General features: G+C 42.8%; 2 protein-coding genes across 3 annotated transcripts in view; one reads left to right on the top strand and one right to left on the bottom strand.

The window, feature by feature from the left end:
- UROC1 (urocanate hydratase 1) overlaps nt 1-322 on the bottom strand; it is a 63,351-nt gene extending 63,029 nt beyond the window's left edge. Inside the window, exon 1 of the mRNA XM_081946077.1 lies at nt 141-322. Coding sequence (XP_081802203.1) covers nt 141-266 — 126 coding nt within the window. The 5' untranslated portion in view covers nt 267-322. The remainder of the gene's footprint in view (nt 1-140) is intronic.
- LOC309381830 (netrin-4-like) overlaps nt 1-17,992 on the top strand; it is a 141,133-nt gene that overhangs the window by 69,197 nt on the left and 53,944 nt on the right. The window contains exons 1-2 of one of the 2 annotated variants that reach the window (XM_081933114.1): nt 5,908-6,119; nt 16,127-16,659. In XM_081933114.1, coding sequence (XP_081789240.1) covers nt 6,032-6,119; nt 16,127-16,659 — 621 coding nt within the window. In that variant the 5' untranslated portion in view covers nt 5,908-6,031. Of the gene's footprint in view, nt 1-5,907; nt 6,120-16,126; nt 16,660-17,992 lie in introns of those variants that run through there. The other variant, XM_081933115.1, reaches the window with a different exon arrangement.

Consider the following 17,992-nt stretch of genomic DNA (forward strand, 5'->3'; position numbering starts at 1 on the left):
CTAACTCTAACAGAGTGATCCACCCAACTCAATTCTAGGGAACATTTAAGGAATGCTGAGATTGTAGCTCTAGCTAAAGGATAAATTTTTGTAGGAAAATAGGGGTAATGTCCAAAGAGAAGAATTGTACAAACTCTTACTTTTTCTTCATCTGCTGTGAGATTTGGGCTTCTCACAGGAGCATGAGGGATTCCACTCTTTCGGCCTCTATTCTCTGGAAGAGGATGGAGGGGGAGCCCAGCACAAATTGCTTTCAGAGTAGACATGGCTTGTAAGGGAAGGCCAGTGCCTGATGGAGAGCTGCGGCAGAAGGACAAGACTTAGAAGAGAGTTGAGGTTCTAGTGACCTTTGACAAAAGCAGGTCAATGTTTGGCTTTTCCTCCAATCCTCTGGAGGAGAACGCCCCATTTGACACCCCTCATCATCCTATTGGTTTGAGCTGCTGCCTCCTCCTGAGGAATCATTGACAGGTCTACTGTTTATTCTCCAATCTGGTTCTGCACATCTGGTTGCTCTGTTGCACTGAATCACAGTTGATTTGCTCCTGTACTTTGTACACAGACATGGGAAGGTTCTTTATCCCATACAGGACCCAGAGATTTTGCAGGCTTTGGATTGGAAATTTGGCAAAACACATCCACCTGACTATATATAAGCAAATGTTCAAAGATTCAGATATTTTTATTTGTGAGCATGACATTACAGAGAGCCTCTTCTACTTTCCCGCCATGTCTTTTAATGAAATATTTATGCCTCCCTTTTTCATTCCAGAAATCCCAAAGCATTTTAATGACATTTGAAGTAGAGATCAACAATGGAATTATTAAACAATAGTCTAAAATAACAATACAGCAATAAAATATTTATATGCTGAAACTATAAATAGAATCAATAATGTTCCATGTAATCTCAGGGCCTTGTAAGTAATGTTTATATCTGTTTTAGGCATTTGGAGGCCACCATAAAAGTCCATGCTGACTAGGAAAGAAATGTGCTGAATTCCAGTGCATCTACTTGAAAAGTTGATTTTTAAATGTTGTAATAATTAAGTAGGTCTACCCAGAAAATTTTTCATACTAATATTGGTGAGGATATCCAAACTCTCGTGGATGACTCTCCCCTGGAGAAGACACAAGTAACACATTCAAGTGACTTCAAGTGGCCAATGAAAACATACTGCAGAGGTCCAGTTGTGGACTTCTCTGGGAGCTGTCTGGGACAGTCAAACGAGATGCTTCAAAAGGATATTGAACAACCTCCCGGAGGATCTGGATGTCTAAGGTTACTAAAATAACTATGAGAAGGGTCAAGGAGTCCTAGTGGACAACCACTTGAATATGAGCCAGCAGTGTGCTGCAGCTGCCAAAAAGGCCAATACAGTCCTAGGCAAAGGGATAGTACCAAGATCACATGAAATTGCTAGTATTGCTTTATATTGCTTTGGTAAGACTACACTTGGAATACTGCAACCAGTTTTGATCACCGCAATATAAAAAGGTGTTGAGACTCTGGAAACAGTGTACATAAGAGCAACAAAGATGATTGGAGAGATTGAGGCTAAAACATAGGATGAATGGTTGCAGAACTGGGTATGTCTAGTCTAATGAAGAGAAGTATTAGAAATGGCATGAGAGCAAACTTCCAATATCTGAGAGGCTGTCAGAGAGAAGAGATCAACCTATGCTCCAAAGCATCTGAGGGTAGGACAAGAAGTAAAGAATGGAAACTTATCAAGGGGTGATCCAACCTAGATTTAAGGAGAATTTCCAGGCAGTGAGAACAATTATTCAATGGAATGCTTTTCTTCAGAAGTTGTAAGTGCTTCATCACTGGAGGTTTTTAAGAGGAGATTGGACCGCCTTTTATACAGAATGGTATAGGCCAGTGGTCGGCAAGCCGCGGCTCGAGAGCCACATGCGGCTCTTTACACATTTTAATGCGGCTCTTCTGTGTGCCGGGCGCCCGCTCCCCTCCCTCCCACTGTTCCCTCTAAGGTGCGCGGCTGCACGCCCGCGCAGGTGGCAAGAAAACACCGCGCAGCAGTTTCCAACTGCCGCGCAGTGCTTTCTGCTGTCACAGGTGCCGGAGGCTGGGGAGGTCCTTTGCAGACGGCTAGAACTGGCCGCCCGCAAAGGACCTCCCCGTACTTGTTTTGGTGAGCGACTGACGCCAGGAAAGCAAGCCCGGGGAGGAGGTCCTTTGTGGGTGGCCAATCCTAGCTGCTTGCGCCCGGCGCTGCAGCTAAAGTAAAGCCCCTGCCGCTACCGGAATATCTGCTGCCGCCTCCTCTTCCTCTAACAGCACCCGACGCTGCGGCAGAGGTGAAGCTGCCAAAGCTCCCACCGGCGCCCCCGCCTATGGCAGCGGCGCCTCCCCCTCCGTTCGGAGCACCTGAGCTGGGCCCTGCGTTACCCTGCCCCCTCCTCCTCTGCTGTGCTTTTGAGGAGCCATGAGGCCGCAGGAGCCAGTAGGAAGGCGGGGGGGGCAGGAGCAGGGAAAAAAGGCCTCATGGCTTCTCAAAAGCATGGCGGCGGCGGAGAAGGCAGCAGGGGTAACGAGGTGCTCTGAGTGGAGGGGGGCGCCAGTGGGAGCTTTGGCGGCTTCACTCCAAATGTAGTGGTGCTGTTGGAGGAGGAGGAGGAGGCAGATGTTGTTCTGGTGGCGGCAGGGGCTCGTCGTCGGCATCTTCAGCAGCAGCCCTGCCCCCTGTGAAAAAAGCCGAAGATGGATCCACGCAGATGACGTCGCCGCAACATGACTGGAGGAGGAATTCTGGGAGTTGAAGTCCACAAGTCTTCAAGCTGTCAGGTTTGAAGACCCTGGGTTTTTTCTTTTTTCTAAAGGGTTAGGGGTGCAAGGGTCTTGCAACTTGACAGCTTTAAGACTTGCATGCTTCAATGCCAGAGTTCCTGAGCCAACATGACTGGAGGAGGAATTCTGGGAGTTGAACTCCACAAGTCTTAAAGCTGTCAGGTTTGAAGACCCCTGGGGTTTTTTTCCTAAAGGGTTAGGGGTGCAAGGGTCTTGCAACTTGACAGCTTTAAGACTTGCATGCTTCAATGCCAGAGTTTCTGAGCCAACATGACTGGAGGAGGAATTCTGGGAGTTTGAGTCCACAAGTCTTAAAGCTGTCAGGTTTGAAGACCCCTTGGGTTTTTTTTTCCTAAAGGGTTAGGGATGCAAGGATCTTGTAACTTGACAGCTTTAAGACTTGCGTGCTTCAAATGCCAGAGTTTATTGAAACTAAAAACAGTGTACCATCCTATGTATTTTCGGTTTTAAAAATGTGGCTCTCAAAATAAATTTCAATCGTGGTTTTGGCGAGATTTGGCTCAGTTGAAAAAAAAGGTTGCCCACCACTGGTATAGGCCTAGGGTGTCTTGCTTGGGCAGGGGAGCAGACTAAAAAACTTCCAAGGTCCCTTCCAACTCTAATATTCTGTTAAAATTGATGGCAGTCCTATTAAGTATCCTTGAATCATGGGCCAAATACCTTGAATCCTAGTTGTATTAGGAAATATAACCACATGGAAACTACTACTCTCTAGTGGACTACCTAAATGCATTCAGCTCATGGTGGGTATAGTATGAAATTTAAACTGCAAAATCTGGAATTAGAAGGGCCTCTGTTCTGATCAGGTGTTACAGATTCAGGCCATGTGGGGCTTGCAAAAACTCAAAAACGAAATTCAGAAGTAAACTTAAAACCAGTGAAGCTGTGGAAGAATTGGCATTTAACTTTCAAAAGATCTTGCAACGATCAGTACAGTATTGACACCTTCATTCTGTAGTAGTTGCCCTTTTGAATATATAGAATAAAATCGTTGGCCTTTATTAAATTTCAATTATTATTTGTAACATTAGAACTACTACTAAATGCTTTGTAAAGTACAAAAGCAAATTAAATTTTTTTAAAAAAATGTAATAGATCTCAATCACTTAAAAATGATGCTAATTAAAGGGAAACCAAGGGTGACCAACTGGAAGTAAAATGCCCAACCAACTGCTAGGCGGGGAAAAAAACACCTTATCAGGAAATGAGTTATAGTTATAGTTATAGTCAGAGAAACAAAATGCTTGGAATTTTTCACCTTGAATTTTTGTAGGACATCTGAGACCCCAAACCAGTATTTCCTCTATTCTGTACTGATGCCCATCTTGAACAGCAGACAAAAAGAGTTGGAAATCTACCATTTTCTCCTTGCAACTTTCCCTTTAACCAGCACCATCCTTAAGTGGTTCAAGGGCCTGCGCACTAGCGTGCCTACCGTCCCTGTCCCACTGTCTCCATTTATTCGTACCCACTTACTGTGTTCATATTTATGTTCATAGTCATACCTGTTATCTTTTATACGTTTGACAAACTAAATAAATAAAATAAAAAGTCCCTACACAGGATAGGAGAGGTCCATAATTCTAGCACCGCAATAAAGACCTGGCGATTGGGAGTGATGGGGCGTGTCGTCCGAGAGAGGGCGCTGCAGAGACAGGCGAGGGAATGCATTCCCATCAGCGACAGGCAAGAGACGAGCGACCCGGGCAGCCGCGGTGCCGTCCAGCCTCCTTCTCCCTGCGGTCGACAATCCATTCTAACCAGAGGGATAGATTCTTGGGGAGAATCGTTGCCCGACTCTCTGTAGAAACAACCGAGTTTAAACACACCCGAACACGCGTCCATAAGCGACGGGAAGGAAGTTCTACGGGGTTGAGAAGAGAGCACCCTTTCCCGTCGCCGTTGCTTTTGGGTGGTCTCGTTCTTCCTCCTCGGCCCCCTCTCCGGATCAGACGAAAGCCTCCAAGAGTGAAGGCGGGAAATATGTCCGTCCGTCCGCCCGCCCCCGTCCCCCCACACAGCCCGTCTTTAAAAACGTGCGGCTGTTACCCGATGGTGGAGGGACAGAGCGAGGGAGGGCGATCTAAACCGCACGCTTGGTCGGATCGGGTCTCACCACCGAGGGGCTGAGAGGTTGAATGGAGCGTGGGTTGCGATCGCTGGTTTCTGCTCCGTCTATGAAGCAGAAAGCGAGGAGGAAGAAGTGGGGGGAGGGTGGCGGCGAGGAAGCCGTGGTGGTCAGATTTAAGAGATTAACAGAATTGGAAGGGACCTTATAGGTCATCTAGTCCAACCCCTCACCTCAAGCAGGAGACCCTACACCATTTCTGACAAATGGCAGCCCAATAAAAGTCTCAAGTAAGGAAGCTTCCACAACTTCCGAAGGCAACGTCCGTTCCGCTGGTTGCTTGTTCTCAGTGTCAGAAAGTTCGGTCGCCGGATTTTGCGCGAGACAAGCGCCCGACCTCGCAGGTCGGATCGTCCAGAGGTTCTTGGGTATCGTCCTCCCCTCTGAGCAACCCCGTCCCCTCCCCTTCCCCTGGCCCGCTGCCTTGGAGTGAAGGAGCCAGAAGAAAGGCCGGTGTGGTGGCACCCAAGGCAGCTTTGCCCCGGAATGCACTCTCGCTAGGAGATCCGAGGTGGGACTCGGTTGGGCGGTGAGGGACGGGGAGACGAAAGAACCAGCCCAGGATAAGAGATTCCCGGGGTGGAATCGGGAGCTCCGGCCCCTTGAGATCGATTGACGGTGCCTGGTGTTTTTGACCAAAAAGGTCCGCGGTGGAGGAGAAGCAGCAGCAGCAGCAGAGATTTTGGCGCCTGCTCGCTGCACAGCTGCCCTTGGCAATCCCGCGCGACTTTCGCCGAGTCTCCGGAGGGGCGAGCCGGGGAGAGAGAGGGGGGGATGTCTCCCCCTCTCTCTAAGCCCGCCAGAGGGGCTTGAGCTACTTGGCGGCGATGGACGGCCGGGACTGACACGCAGCGAGAGAGCGCGGCGGCTTGGGAAACGCGACCCCTTGGGGAAAAGGAAGGGGGAGCTTAAAGAGAAATGACAGGGCGAAACCCCGTCAGTCCCAGAACCATCCGAATAAATTACGAGGGCTTGGAGTTTTGTTTTCTTTTTCCTGCCAAAGGTTGAGTGGGCACCAGACATGTAAAATAGCCTTAATTACTGTTTTCGACCTCACGTCGGTGGCGAAGATGGATTTCCTAGACGGAGTCACGCAACACAAAAGCTTAACGCTGATCGTGTTCCTGGAGTATATTATTTTTGCCCATCTTGGAGCAGGTAAGCAGAAATAAGCAGAAAAGGGCGTTTAAACTGCAGATGCTTCAGACGAGTCTCTTTTCGTATTCAATTTGAGTTTAGTGAATCAGTTACAAAGTCTCCATTCACCCCTCCTTTTGATCTGCACATTTTACAAACCGTTGGAGTTTACTTATTATAATAGCTCTGGTCCTCATTTTAAAACCAGAAAAGACAGTCAGAAATTTCCCGTTCTTACAGTTTAATGTAAAGTGTCAGGGAAGAATGTTTAGTTTTGCCTAATTTTTCAAGAGGAGGAGGGGGGGGGAATGCATGATGCCAATGCCGGTTTGGATGTTAAGATTTCATATTCTGCAAATGAGTTTTACTTTATTTCATGCATTGAATATGAATGTAATGTTGGGGTGGGTTATGTATATGCAAATGCATGCTCAAAATTTCTGTACGGCAAAGCACCTGACTCAAAGTTTAAGCGGAATAAGGCATGATAAGAACATAGAAGAATGGGATGGATGTACCAAATCTGAATCAAAGTTGCTCACTTATGTAAAAGTGGCCCCTTGGTTTTTCAACAGAAATACCTTTAGAAAGACATTTAGAAGAACAATTTTATATTCTAAAAACTATCCCCGGCATAAACATTAGAGAGGGAGTTTGAGGCAAAGCCTTCTGTGTTTAGACATCCCCCTAGTGTCTCTGAAGCATAAGGCTTCATTTCTTGAGACAAAAATTTCCCTTAGAAGACACTCATTTAGAAGGCTTAAAAAGACATTGTTCAGCCATGGATTACCTAACAATTAAGTTAATCATCACTCCCTATGTTCATACAACATGCTCAGCCGCAAATTATGGTTTACAAGGCATAATAGCTGGATTCACACATTGCATCAAGCCAAGCCAAACAAGTGAACCTATGGTTTAGCAACTGACTGGCAAAGTCTTTTCCAGATTTTGCATAGGAATCTTTCCCTAGTGTAGCTTACAACATTGGGGCTGAATGGGAGGCTGCCTGCATGGAAAACATGTACCTAAGCAAACCGTAATATAGAAAACCCATTCGATTTCTCTGCTGGCTGGCATCAGTTTTGATAACAGATTTTTCCAAACTTACCAGTAATGCTATCCATTGAAACTAAGGTGGGTGGGAACCAAAGATAGGTCATGTGCATAGACACAGAACCTTTTCCCCCTGCAATCTGCACATACATGTGCTTTCATTGGGCTGAGGGTTGCCTTCAGCCATTCCCAATGATGTAACACATCATCCAATGACATGTTCCTTGTAGAACTCCATTCTGCAACATTCTTCCTGTTTGGGAAGGGATGGGCAGCTGGATACCTAAATCAGCAACTTTTTTCCGGCCTTAAGGATGGTTGTGGAATGACCCACCTGTTTCAATCAGCTGGCCTGGCACTCTCTTAGTTTTGCCTCCCGGGGATATATTTTAATTGGGTTTGGGTATTTTAATTGGGGATGTTTTTTAGGGTTTCTATAGTATATTTATTTCTTGTACAGTCTTATCTCCTCCATCCAAATGTTTAGTATTTAATTGTTTTATATTATTGTATTTTATGCATTTTATTTGACTGTACACCGCCCCGAGTCCCTTTTTGGGAGAGGGGGCGGTTTAGAAATCCAATAAAAAATGAAATGAAAAAAAATGACCACAATGGCCCAAGGGCTTCCACGTGGCCAAAATCTTGTGAGACCTCATGCAAGATTGCTATACTTTTGCAAAAAAAACCAACCCAACAACTCTAAACTTGTGATCCCTTGAGATTACAAGAAAACCGTTTTGTGAGGCCAGATTGTTGAGGAATGCTATGGAGGCTGATCAGCACTGCTGGTTTTTTTTTTTTTTTTTTTTTTTTTTGCTGCCATCTGGCAGAGCAAAACCCCTTCTCGGGATAAATCTTCACGTAATAATAGCTGGATAGTGCCACAGATTTCAGACCAGGATTTTCTGGCTCTGTTGTAAAAAAAAAAAAAAAAAAGTCCAAGTACAATGTACTAGTTCCTTTGAATGTCAGCCAAAGATCTGTCACCCCAGAAAGCCATAGAGCCTGCCTAATGATTCAAATATGATTTGCTAAGATTCCCTACTAATCAAATAATAATGAAAGCATTGAAAAAATGGCTGGAGGGAACTGTTGACTCTCAGATCCAAAAGACTACATAGACATCCAAAAGCCTACATAGCACACTGCAAATATGTAATATGCAAGTTCCATTTCAGTTCAACAGTTTAATCCAGATTGGTGTCTTGCTCTTTGTTCTTTCTAGCATGATAGCTCTCAATAAGATTCAATAAAGATTTTGGTCCAATAGCTATAGAAAATTATAGTCTCTGGCTATCCCTTACATTTGTTCAATAAAACAACAGATATCTGGTATAATGCAGTGTGCACATTACTGCAATAGAAATTTTTTTTAGCTTGATAAAGTTTTGATAATATTTAGCTTGATTTCTTACAGGCATGACAGAATTAAGATATTGTTGCTTCTTTTTTAAAATCCCTCTTCCTGCTGCCAATCCAGATGTTCACAAATTCTTATTTGTTAAAGCACTGCAAAATGCCAAGCAAGGAAGGAAGAATCTTGTTTTGTCTCTGCCCTATCTATGTTCAGCTATCCCACACCGATATGGAAAACTGGAAGGCTCTCATTGGCTGTATGTAGCTTTATTGTTTGGCATGACTAAGAACCCCACGGACCTGACTTCCCATTTTGTGATGGGAAGCAAATTAAATGTTTGATCTTTTGGCTTTTGCTTTGGAGGTCATGTAAAATCATCTTGTGATGAATTGCAACATACAGCTGACTCAAGAAGGCCTGGCATCTAAGGTAGGAAGGAGAGAATCTGCCGTTGATTCTTTCCTTTCTCCTTCTCCCCTCTTGGTACCCGATTCTGAGGTGTCGTAAAAGCAAAATATTGTGAATGAAGGGGCAATGGAGGCAGACCAGGTTTTGACAGCACAGGTGTCCTTTATAGCCCCTTGACTCATTCAAGGTCCCCTTGGAGGAAAGGTCAGTGTTTAGTCTGCAGGCACTCCAGACAGCTTCTGCAAAAATAAAGCAGACCTCCTTCTCCTTGATGCCTTCAGTCTGAAGCATCCTTAAGAATTGTTCACGTGGCCCATCAATCTTACTTGGTAATGCTGAATGGTTTGAAAAAAGCAGGAAGCCCAAGTTATATTGACCCACTCTATTAGTTTGTAATCTCCCCCTATCATCTCATAACAAAGACTGGGACTCTTGCTAAATATCTGCATGATATGCAGATAAGATTTCCAACTTGTATTTCTTTTACTAAAACACCACCACTCCTCACTATTTTACATTGCTTAAAAGTTCAGAATAACCTATATGGGTTTTTGAATGAAGGAAACTCAAGCTCTGTTCAGGTCTGTTAATTCAAAGCAAATTGTGGACACAGGAGTCCTTACTGAGGTGTGTGTGTGTGTGTGTGTGTGTGTGTGTGTCAGTCAGTGGTGGGATTCAATTTCTTTTTACTAGCGGTTCTGTGGGCATGGCTTTGTGAGCGTGGCAGGGAAAGGATACTGCAAAATCCCCATTCCCTCCCCACCCCACTAACCTGCTTTCCAGCTCCGTTCTCCTGTTCAGGACAACACAAGATCAGCTGGGAGGCAGCGGGGGCAGGGCAGCCTATTTGCCGGTTCTCCAAACTACTCAAAATTTCTGCTACCGGTTCTTCAAAACCTGGTCAGAACTGGCTGAATACCACCTCTGGTGTGTGTGTGTGTGCTTGTGTGTTTCACCAGATACGCCGACTTGTACAATAAGAACAAAATGACAATGACTATCCTATTCCTGCAAAAAAACATGCAAAATTGAGCTGTTCTAATGTGTTTAACAGCAAATATAAAGAGAGGATTGCATGAGTACAGAAGGGGCTCTTTGCTAGACAAAGCTGGTGGACAGTTTTAATCCTGGGCTAAAATTTAGGGAGATAGATTTCTGTGGGGGTCTCTGCTGACCCCAGTAACATCATCCATTAGCTGGATTTGTATACAGAACAATGTTGTGGTATTTTGAATGAAACTGTGGGTGACTGGTTTCTATATAATACTAAGCCATCAACCGCATTCAGTGGAGTTCCACACCTTGCTGATCCCAAAAATTATTGCTGAAATTATTATTGCTTTAATAGAAAGGACAAGATTTTTTTCTTCCTAATGTTTTCCTACAAGTTCAGGGTAGAATGGACAGCACATGAAGTTTCTAAATATGATGTGTGTGTTTGTGATGCTTAATATGCTATGTAAATCCATGCTCACCTTTTCATTGGGATTCTGTTTCTTGCTTTCACTAATTCGCAGTTGGAGAACTTGGTTTGTATATTTGTTGACAATAGAGAGGAATACTAATACTAAAGCACTGATAGTTTGCTTGACAGAGGTTGATTATATTCACTTGGGTGGTATTAATGGGCCCCCACTATAACATTGCGATTTTTCACAGAAAGCTACGTCACATTGCTGTCACAGGGTAGTCAAAATAGTTTAGTTACAGTGATTTATATTCTCCCTCCCATCCCAATTAGGAACCCAGGAGGGGGCCAATGAGATATATGAAAAGTTCTGCTGGACACGGTTGAAAACCAAAGGGTAAATTAGATTGTAGCAGAGAGTGTGATTTAATCAGAGTACATAAGAAAATAAGCAAAGCAGTGCAGGTTCAGGCCAACAATTTTGTTTTCTGTAAAGCTCTGCCAATAGGAAGCTCATAGATAGGATAGGAGGACATAATTGTCCCTCATGTTTTCCCACCAACATTGCTACACAATAAAAAAAAAACATCACGATGAGAAGCCCCTGATAACCTTATTCTCTAGGAGGTTTTCCAGTCGCCTTTTATTACAAGTGCTTTTATACCATTTCAATTAAAAAAAAATGAAGCTGCTTACATAAATGGTGTGCAGTAAACTACACCCTACATAAAATCGAATTAACATAATGAAGGAAACAATAATAAATGTGACCATTTCATGAATAGCAGCCCTCTACTTCCTAAGCACATACAACTTCCACATCTCAATCCCGAATGCTTCTGTACATAATAAAAAAGTTTTCACTCATGTTCTAAACATTAACAAGTGCTGCTTATTTCTGAGGAGAGCCAGTTCTACAGGGGGAAAATCTCCATAAAATTATGCTTACCTCTGTGTGGCGGGGGTGTTTATTTGCCAAATTTTAGGTATGGCACATCCAGGACAAGCAGTTTCTACTTGAATAAGTGGACCTGGAGTTCTCTGTACCCCAAGCAGCTATAATTATACACAGGAACTGAAATTCCATACAAGCAGCTTTGAAGTATCACATTTTGTTTCTCAAACATTCATCTTCAGTGGATAAGAATTTTAAAAAATGGCATTCTAGCTATATGTCACATCTGTCTCTGCTCTTCTCCCAAACCAGATCTGTGTCATTGTGGTTCTACATTTTTCCATGCTTCTTTTCACCCTGCACTGTTTCCCTCACTGGCAATTCCAGCTTCATCTCTGGAAGCTTTCCAGAAGAGACTGGACTGCCATCTGCCAGAAATGGTGTAGGGTCTCCTGCTTGGGCAGGGGGTTGGACTAGATGACCTACAAGGTCCCTTCCAACTCTGTTAATCTGTTAATCGTAATCTGCCCACCTCTCACCTTGCATTCTAGATGGACAAGTGAGTGAGAGTGAGTGTAGCCTTTCCATTTGCCTGATTGGATCCCTCTGACATTTTTTTCTCCTTTACAAGAACTGGTTTACACACAGTACCTATCATACCTACAATACCTTCATATTCTACCCACTTTTGCTTCTGATGTGGTTCCCTTTAGGTTGTTCTTTTAAATTTTAAATTAACTTCAATGCATTGATATAGTTGCAATATATTAAATTCCAAATAGCAAAGATAGAACAATCTAGGAAGCACATCTAAAACACAACAGTACTCATAAGTGGGCTTACTTTTTAATATGAATGTTATTGTTTTTAAGAGTAATAACAACGAAAAAAGAAAGCAAAAGTACAGACATAATAGAAAATGCATAACAGATGATTAAAAAGTAAAAAAAAAGATAACAGGAAAAAAGCAAAATATAGCGTACACTACATATTGTAACATTATTAATTATATACAGAATTATACACTTACAATTCTGTAAATAATTAATGCAAACATTCTGCAAGTATATATACATACACACACACAGAGAGAGAGAGTTCTGGTACACTTATATAACGATCATGCTTTTTTAAACTTACTGTATTTTGTATAGATGAATCCCATATTTCATTAAATTTATCCATACAAAGTCAACCCCTAGGGCAATTCGCTTATAAGGAGCAAGCGAAATCAAGCTCTCAATCAGTTAAGTAAATGGGGACATATGTATATTTATCTTTCTAGTGTTGCAATATCAGTCTTTTAGTTGCAGCAATAGTTCAGAGAAACCATTTATATTGTCCAGTTATCAAGTTCCATAAGAGAAGAGATATATAAGAGAATATTATCCTCTGAAATGTTTAACTTTGTGCGGTCATGCCTATATGTGGTGGCACATGGTTAGAATGCAGTATTGCAGGCTAACTCACTGCTCACTGCCAGCAGTTTGATCCTGACCTGCTCAAGGTTGATCCATCCTTCCAAGGTCAGTAAAGTGAGGACCCAGATTGTTGGGGAAAACATGCTGACTCTGTAAACTACTCACAGAGTGCTGTAAAGCATTATGTAGTGATATATAAGTCTAAGTACTATTGCTATTGTGATATATAGTCTAACAGTTTCTCCGAAATCTAACAAGTGTAGAACATTATAAAGGCAGGATTTTTAAAACAATGTCCAAGTTGTAAACCTACAGTGCAAACCCAACTGGAGTCAGCTGGAAGATTTTATAAATCTAAAACACATTAACAATAGAAATTCTCATTAAAACCAACACAAAAGAGCACAGACCATACAATAATAAGCCACCCTTTTAAAAAAATCATTTTCTTACGTGACAACAGCATCTTCTGGAGAAATGTACTTAACAAGGGGAAAAAACCTACAAAAACTATATGGTTTTTCACTGAAGAAAAATAAAGTGTTGCAAAGTACACTTGATGATTGCTGAAAAGTTGTAGAGTCCTACACCAATGATGATTGCATACATCTTTCTTCTGAATGTACATATCAGCAGCTAAATTCCATATAAACATTTCAGTTTCTTTTCCAATTTGTTTGAGTGATTTCAAAAAGGATAACAAATCACCTATTGACTAGTTAACACTTTAATGTCCATTGGAATTGTCTGTTTCAGCCATCACCCATGGAAGAGGTTACCTAGTTTTGCTTTTCCAGCTGTGTGACTCATCCTCAGTGGAGCCATTCTTTAATCAAGCCACCCCTGGGAAGGAGCCACCCCTCTGAACAGCCCTCTGGGGACTGTGGAATAAATACATAAATAGCCAAGGAGCAGGGATTATTGAATAAGCCATCAATCAAGAGCCAAATTCTCAATGACATGCAGCACCTGGGGCCCAGAGAAGAAAAATGCACTGCAATCTTGATTGTTTATGCTTTCTATGAATTATTCAAAGAGGCCCATTTGGTATTCAGGCTAGGTCCCAAGTTGCTTCTGTTCCTTCATCCATACTGCCCCATGACTGTGACCCCACATTTCAGGGAATAAGTGAGTGATGGATGGGCTGCCTGATTGGGAAGCCAAGCAATCACATTGATTTTTTCCAATGTGAGCCTCTTAACCCCATCATTTGAACCAACCCTTCCCCCGCAACCAACTTTTCCCTGTGTTCATTTGCCTTGTGTTCTACTGCTGTTCTTAACCACAGAGTTCAACAGGAACTGTTGACTTTTTTTTTTGGTCCTGTCCTGTGTCTTTAAGTCAGTTTTCAATTCCTGGTGATGCTTGGACTAGTCCTTGCAGTTTTCTTGAATACCTTTGTTCAGAAGTCATTTGCCCCTTGCCTTCTTGAGTGACTGGTTCAGGGTCACCCAGCTGGCTTTTCACGGCTAAGTGAAAGGGACTTGAATTCAGAGTTTCCTGATTTCTAGCCTGGTGCCTTAACTAAGCCATACTGACTCTGACTCTGTTCTACAAGGTAAAAGCTAGGAAATTTAAGAGAGGGGAAAGATTTACTGATCTCATCTATAAGAACTGAAAAAAAGTTGGCTTGCTTGCTGGCTGGTTTGCTGGTTTTAAGAGATGAAACATGTACTATCATACTTTTCACCTCCATTCATAACTTTCCTTCATAATTTTCATCTTCATTCATCTCCCTGATCATTCGTATTAATACGTAGGCAGTTCCCTTGGGAAACAAAGTTGGTGCAAAGATTTCTGTTGGGTTGGAGCCTTATGCATATGGAACTCATCTTGCTCACCCATAGCTTTACACCTTAAGTCAGAGGATCACAAAGAAGATTTCCATTTGCTCAAGCCAAAGTATAGAATCTGCTCTTCTCCATGTACATTTCCCCACAGCCTTTTACTCTTAAGGTGCGTCTTTAATGTTTTCTCAAGAAATCTTCTGTAAATTATAATATTCTCATTGATTTCTGGAAATGCATAGATTTAAATCAGAGATCTTTGGCGCTCTCTGTGCTTTGTTGTTTTCTTGCAGACATTTCATTGCCCAAACCAGGTAACTAACATCAGTGCTAATCTAAGGTAGTCTAGTCTAGCACTGTCTAGTCTAATCACTAGCACTGATGACGTTCCCTAGTTTGGGTAATGAAATGTCTGCAAGAAAACAACCAAGCTCAGAGAACATCGAGGGTCCCTTACTTTGAACCTGAACTACAAATATTCTCCTTTATTGGAATCAGTTAGTAATGTATCCTAATTTTCTACCTCTTTTCTCTCTCTATTCCTCCATATAAGGGATAAGAAACACCATAGAACTGACTATTGTTTCAAGTTCAACACAGCGTAACAGAAGTAATCTGAATTAAAATCAACATATTGCTGACAATTTTGATTGGCCCCCACTGGTTAAACATTTTACTGCACCTCCATCTCTCTCCCTCCCTCCCCCCCCTCACACACACACACTTGCAGTAACTAAAGGAAAAATACCACAGATTCGGTTCAGTATATAGAGGTAGAGAGACAGAGAGATAGACATAGAAAAAATCAAATCTGTGGTTTGCCTTTTTTCCCTTTAGTTCATAGGTGTCAAACTCGTGCCATCATGTTGATGTCACATGACATTTCAGCATGTTTTTTTCCTTCACAGAGCTGGGGTGGGCATGGCCTGCGTGTGACGCATCTGACCCATAGGCCACCAGTATCACACCCCTGCTTTGATTCTTTCCAAGGTGGAGAGGCAAAGGACCCAAGCCCTGAGTACCTCGTGACATGAGAAACCTAGGGCTTGACCTCTCCTCAGCCCAGCAACAGTGACTGGAACCAGCCCTAGAAGAAAAAGAATCAATACAAAACACATCCTCCACTCCCAATCGCCAGAGCCAGCCCAAACCATGGCCGATGCTATTGAACACTTCTAAAAGATTCAGGAGGGCAGGGTGGATTCATCCCCTCCATCCCAGGTCATCCACCAGCAGAACCAATGCTATCTCGGTGCTGAAACATGACATGAATTCTTACTGAAAAGGATCTAAATAATTCACTTCCTCCAGGATCCTCCAAAGCCAAGTACTGGCACCCGATTAGCACTTTATTACCTGCTTCCCTAAAGTAGTTGTTCACACCTTGCAGATTTTAGCATTTGCTTTATTCTGTTACCTCCATTATTTCTGCTCATTAACTCTCATTAGACATCTTCACTGATTTTGCATCATATACCCTGCTTCTAAAATAAAGGATTTAAAATAGTTTAGTATTTTCAAAAATCCAAACTCAACCAACCACTCTCTTTAATCATCAATATGAAAGATAGAAAGGAAGGCAGGATAGGGAGCCATGAAATAATAGGACCTTAAGTGTTCAGGAAGCATTTGAGGAAGCAGGTGGAACAGTGCAGTGCAATGAATTGGTTTGTTATCTCTCCTCTTCTTGCAGGTTCAATGAAGCCACGAGCTTTCCGTTGTGATGGGCATTCCTGCAATCCTGCAGTGGGAAATCTAGCAACAGGCAGGATACCAACTACCCTTACCACGTGTGGACAGAACAGCACAGAACTCTACTGTTTTTATCCAGAGCACAACCTGCACCACGGCTCCTGTGGAATGCCCAAGTGTACCAAATGCAATGCCAACCAGCCTAACAACTCTCACCATCCTGATGAGATGACTGATGACTTCTTCCTGCATCCTGGTTCCTGGTGGCAGTCCGCCCAAGGGGTGCACAGAGAAGAAATCAGGCTAGATCTGGAAACGGAGTTCTATCTGACCCACGTCATCGTAGTCTTCAAGTCACCCCGCCCAGCAGCCATGGTACTGGAGAGGTCCCAGGACTATGGGCAGACCTGGAGACCTTACAAATATTTTGCTGTCAATTGTACGGCTACCTTTGGGCTTCCAGATGATAACAGTGAAGAGGGATCTCTTTGTACTTCCAGATATTCTGATGCGGTTCCTTGCACCAGAGGAGAGGTAAGCTATGGTAACTGAAAAAGAATAGACTTTTCAAAAGCTACCTTGATCTTCAAGGTAAATGTTCCCCTCGTACATATGTGCTAGTCATTCCAACTTTAGGGGGCGGTGCTTATCTACGTTTCAAAGCCAAAGAGCCAGTGCTGTCCAAAGATGTCTCTGTGGTCATGTGGCCAGCATGATTAAATGCCAAAGGAGCACGGAATACTGTTACCTTCCCAACAAAGGTGGTTCCTATTTTTCTACTTGCATTTTTACATGCTTTCGAACTGCTAGATTTGGCAGAAGCTGGGACAAATAACAGTAGCACACTCCGTTACTTAGCACTAGGGATTCAAACCGCCGAACTGCCGACCTTTCTGATTGACAAGTTCAGCATCTTAGCCACTGTGCCACTGTGTCACTTAACTTTAATTTATGCTTAGTAAAATTAGAGAGTCCTTCTAAAAGAATTGCCCCTGGATTATTAGTCATTCACACAACTGTTAACATGTATTCTGTTTTATTGAGGATGGTCCTCCTTTGAAAGATTTTAAGAGGACAATTCTCTGTTTGAAAGCATGCTCTGATGGAAGGATTGCCCATCAGTCCAAGCATTTGAAGTTGCCTGTCAACAGCACCTGGACAGCAGATTTGGGTAGGCAGTGAAGTCATATTAGTCAAAAAATGCTGAGCCAAAATTCTCTTCTAAACCTCCTGAAAATATTGCCAAGGAAAGAAGAAAAATGAAACTCTATATATTATTTTTATGTGAAAGGAGTTGAACCAGGCTACTTTGTTTGGAATGGATTGTGAACAATCTGAGTGTAGTTCTTGGTCCACATACTGCTGGAGCCTAGCATGTAGGATTTTGAGCATAACTTTGCTAGCATGTGAAATGAGTGCAGTGGTGCAATAGTCTGAACATTCTTTGGCATTGCCCTTCTTTGGAATTGGAATGTAAACTGACCTTTTCCAATCCTGTGGCCACTGTTGAGTTTTCCAAATTTGCTGGCAAATTGAGCGTAGCACTTTTACTGCATCGTCTTGTAAGGTTTTGAATAACTCATCTGGAATACTGTCACTTCCACTAGCTTTGTTGTTGCTCAGATTTCCTAAGGCCCATTTGACTTCACATTCTAGGATGTCTGGCTGGAGGTCAGTGACCATCCCATCATGGTTATCAGTGACATTAAGCTGGTTCTTGTGTAGTTCTTCTGTGCAATTTTGCCATCTCTTCTTAATCTCTTCTGCCTCTGTTAGGTCCCTGCCATTTTGGTCCTTTAACGTGTCCATCTTTGCATGAAATGTTCCCTTCATATCTCCAATTTTCTTGAAGAGATCTATTGTTTTC

This window comes from Natrix helvetica (assembly GCF_964273705.1).
Source record: "Natrix helvetica genome assembly, chromosome: 1".
NCBI classification, from domain to species: Eukaryota; Metazoa; Chordata; class Lepidosauria; order Squamata; family Natricidae; genus Natrix; species Natrix helvetica.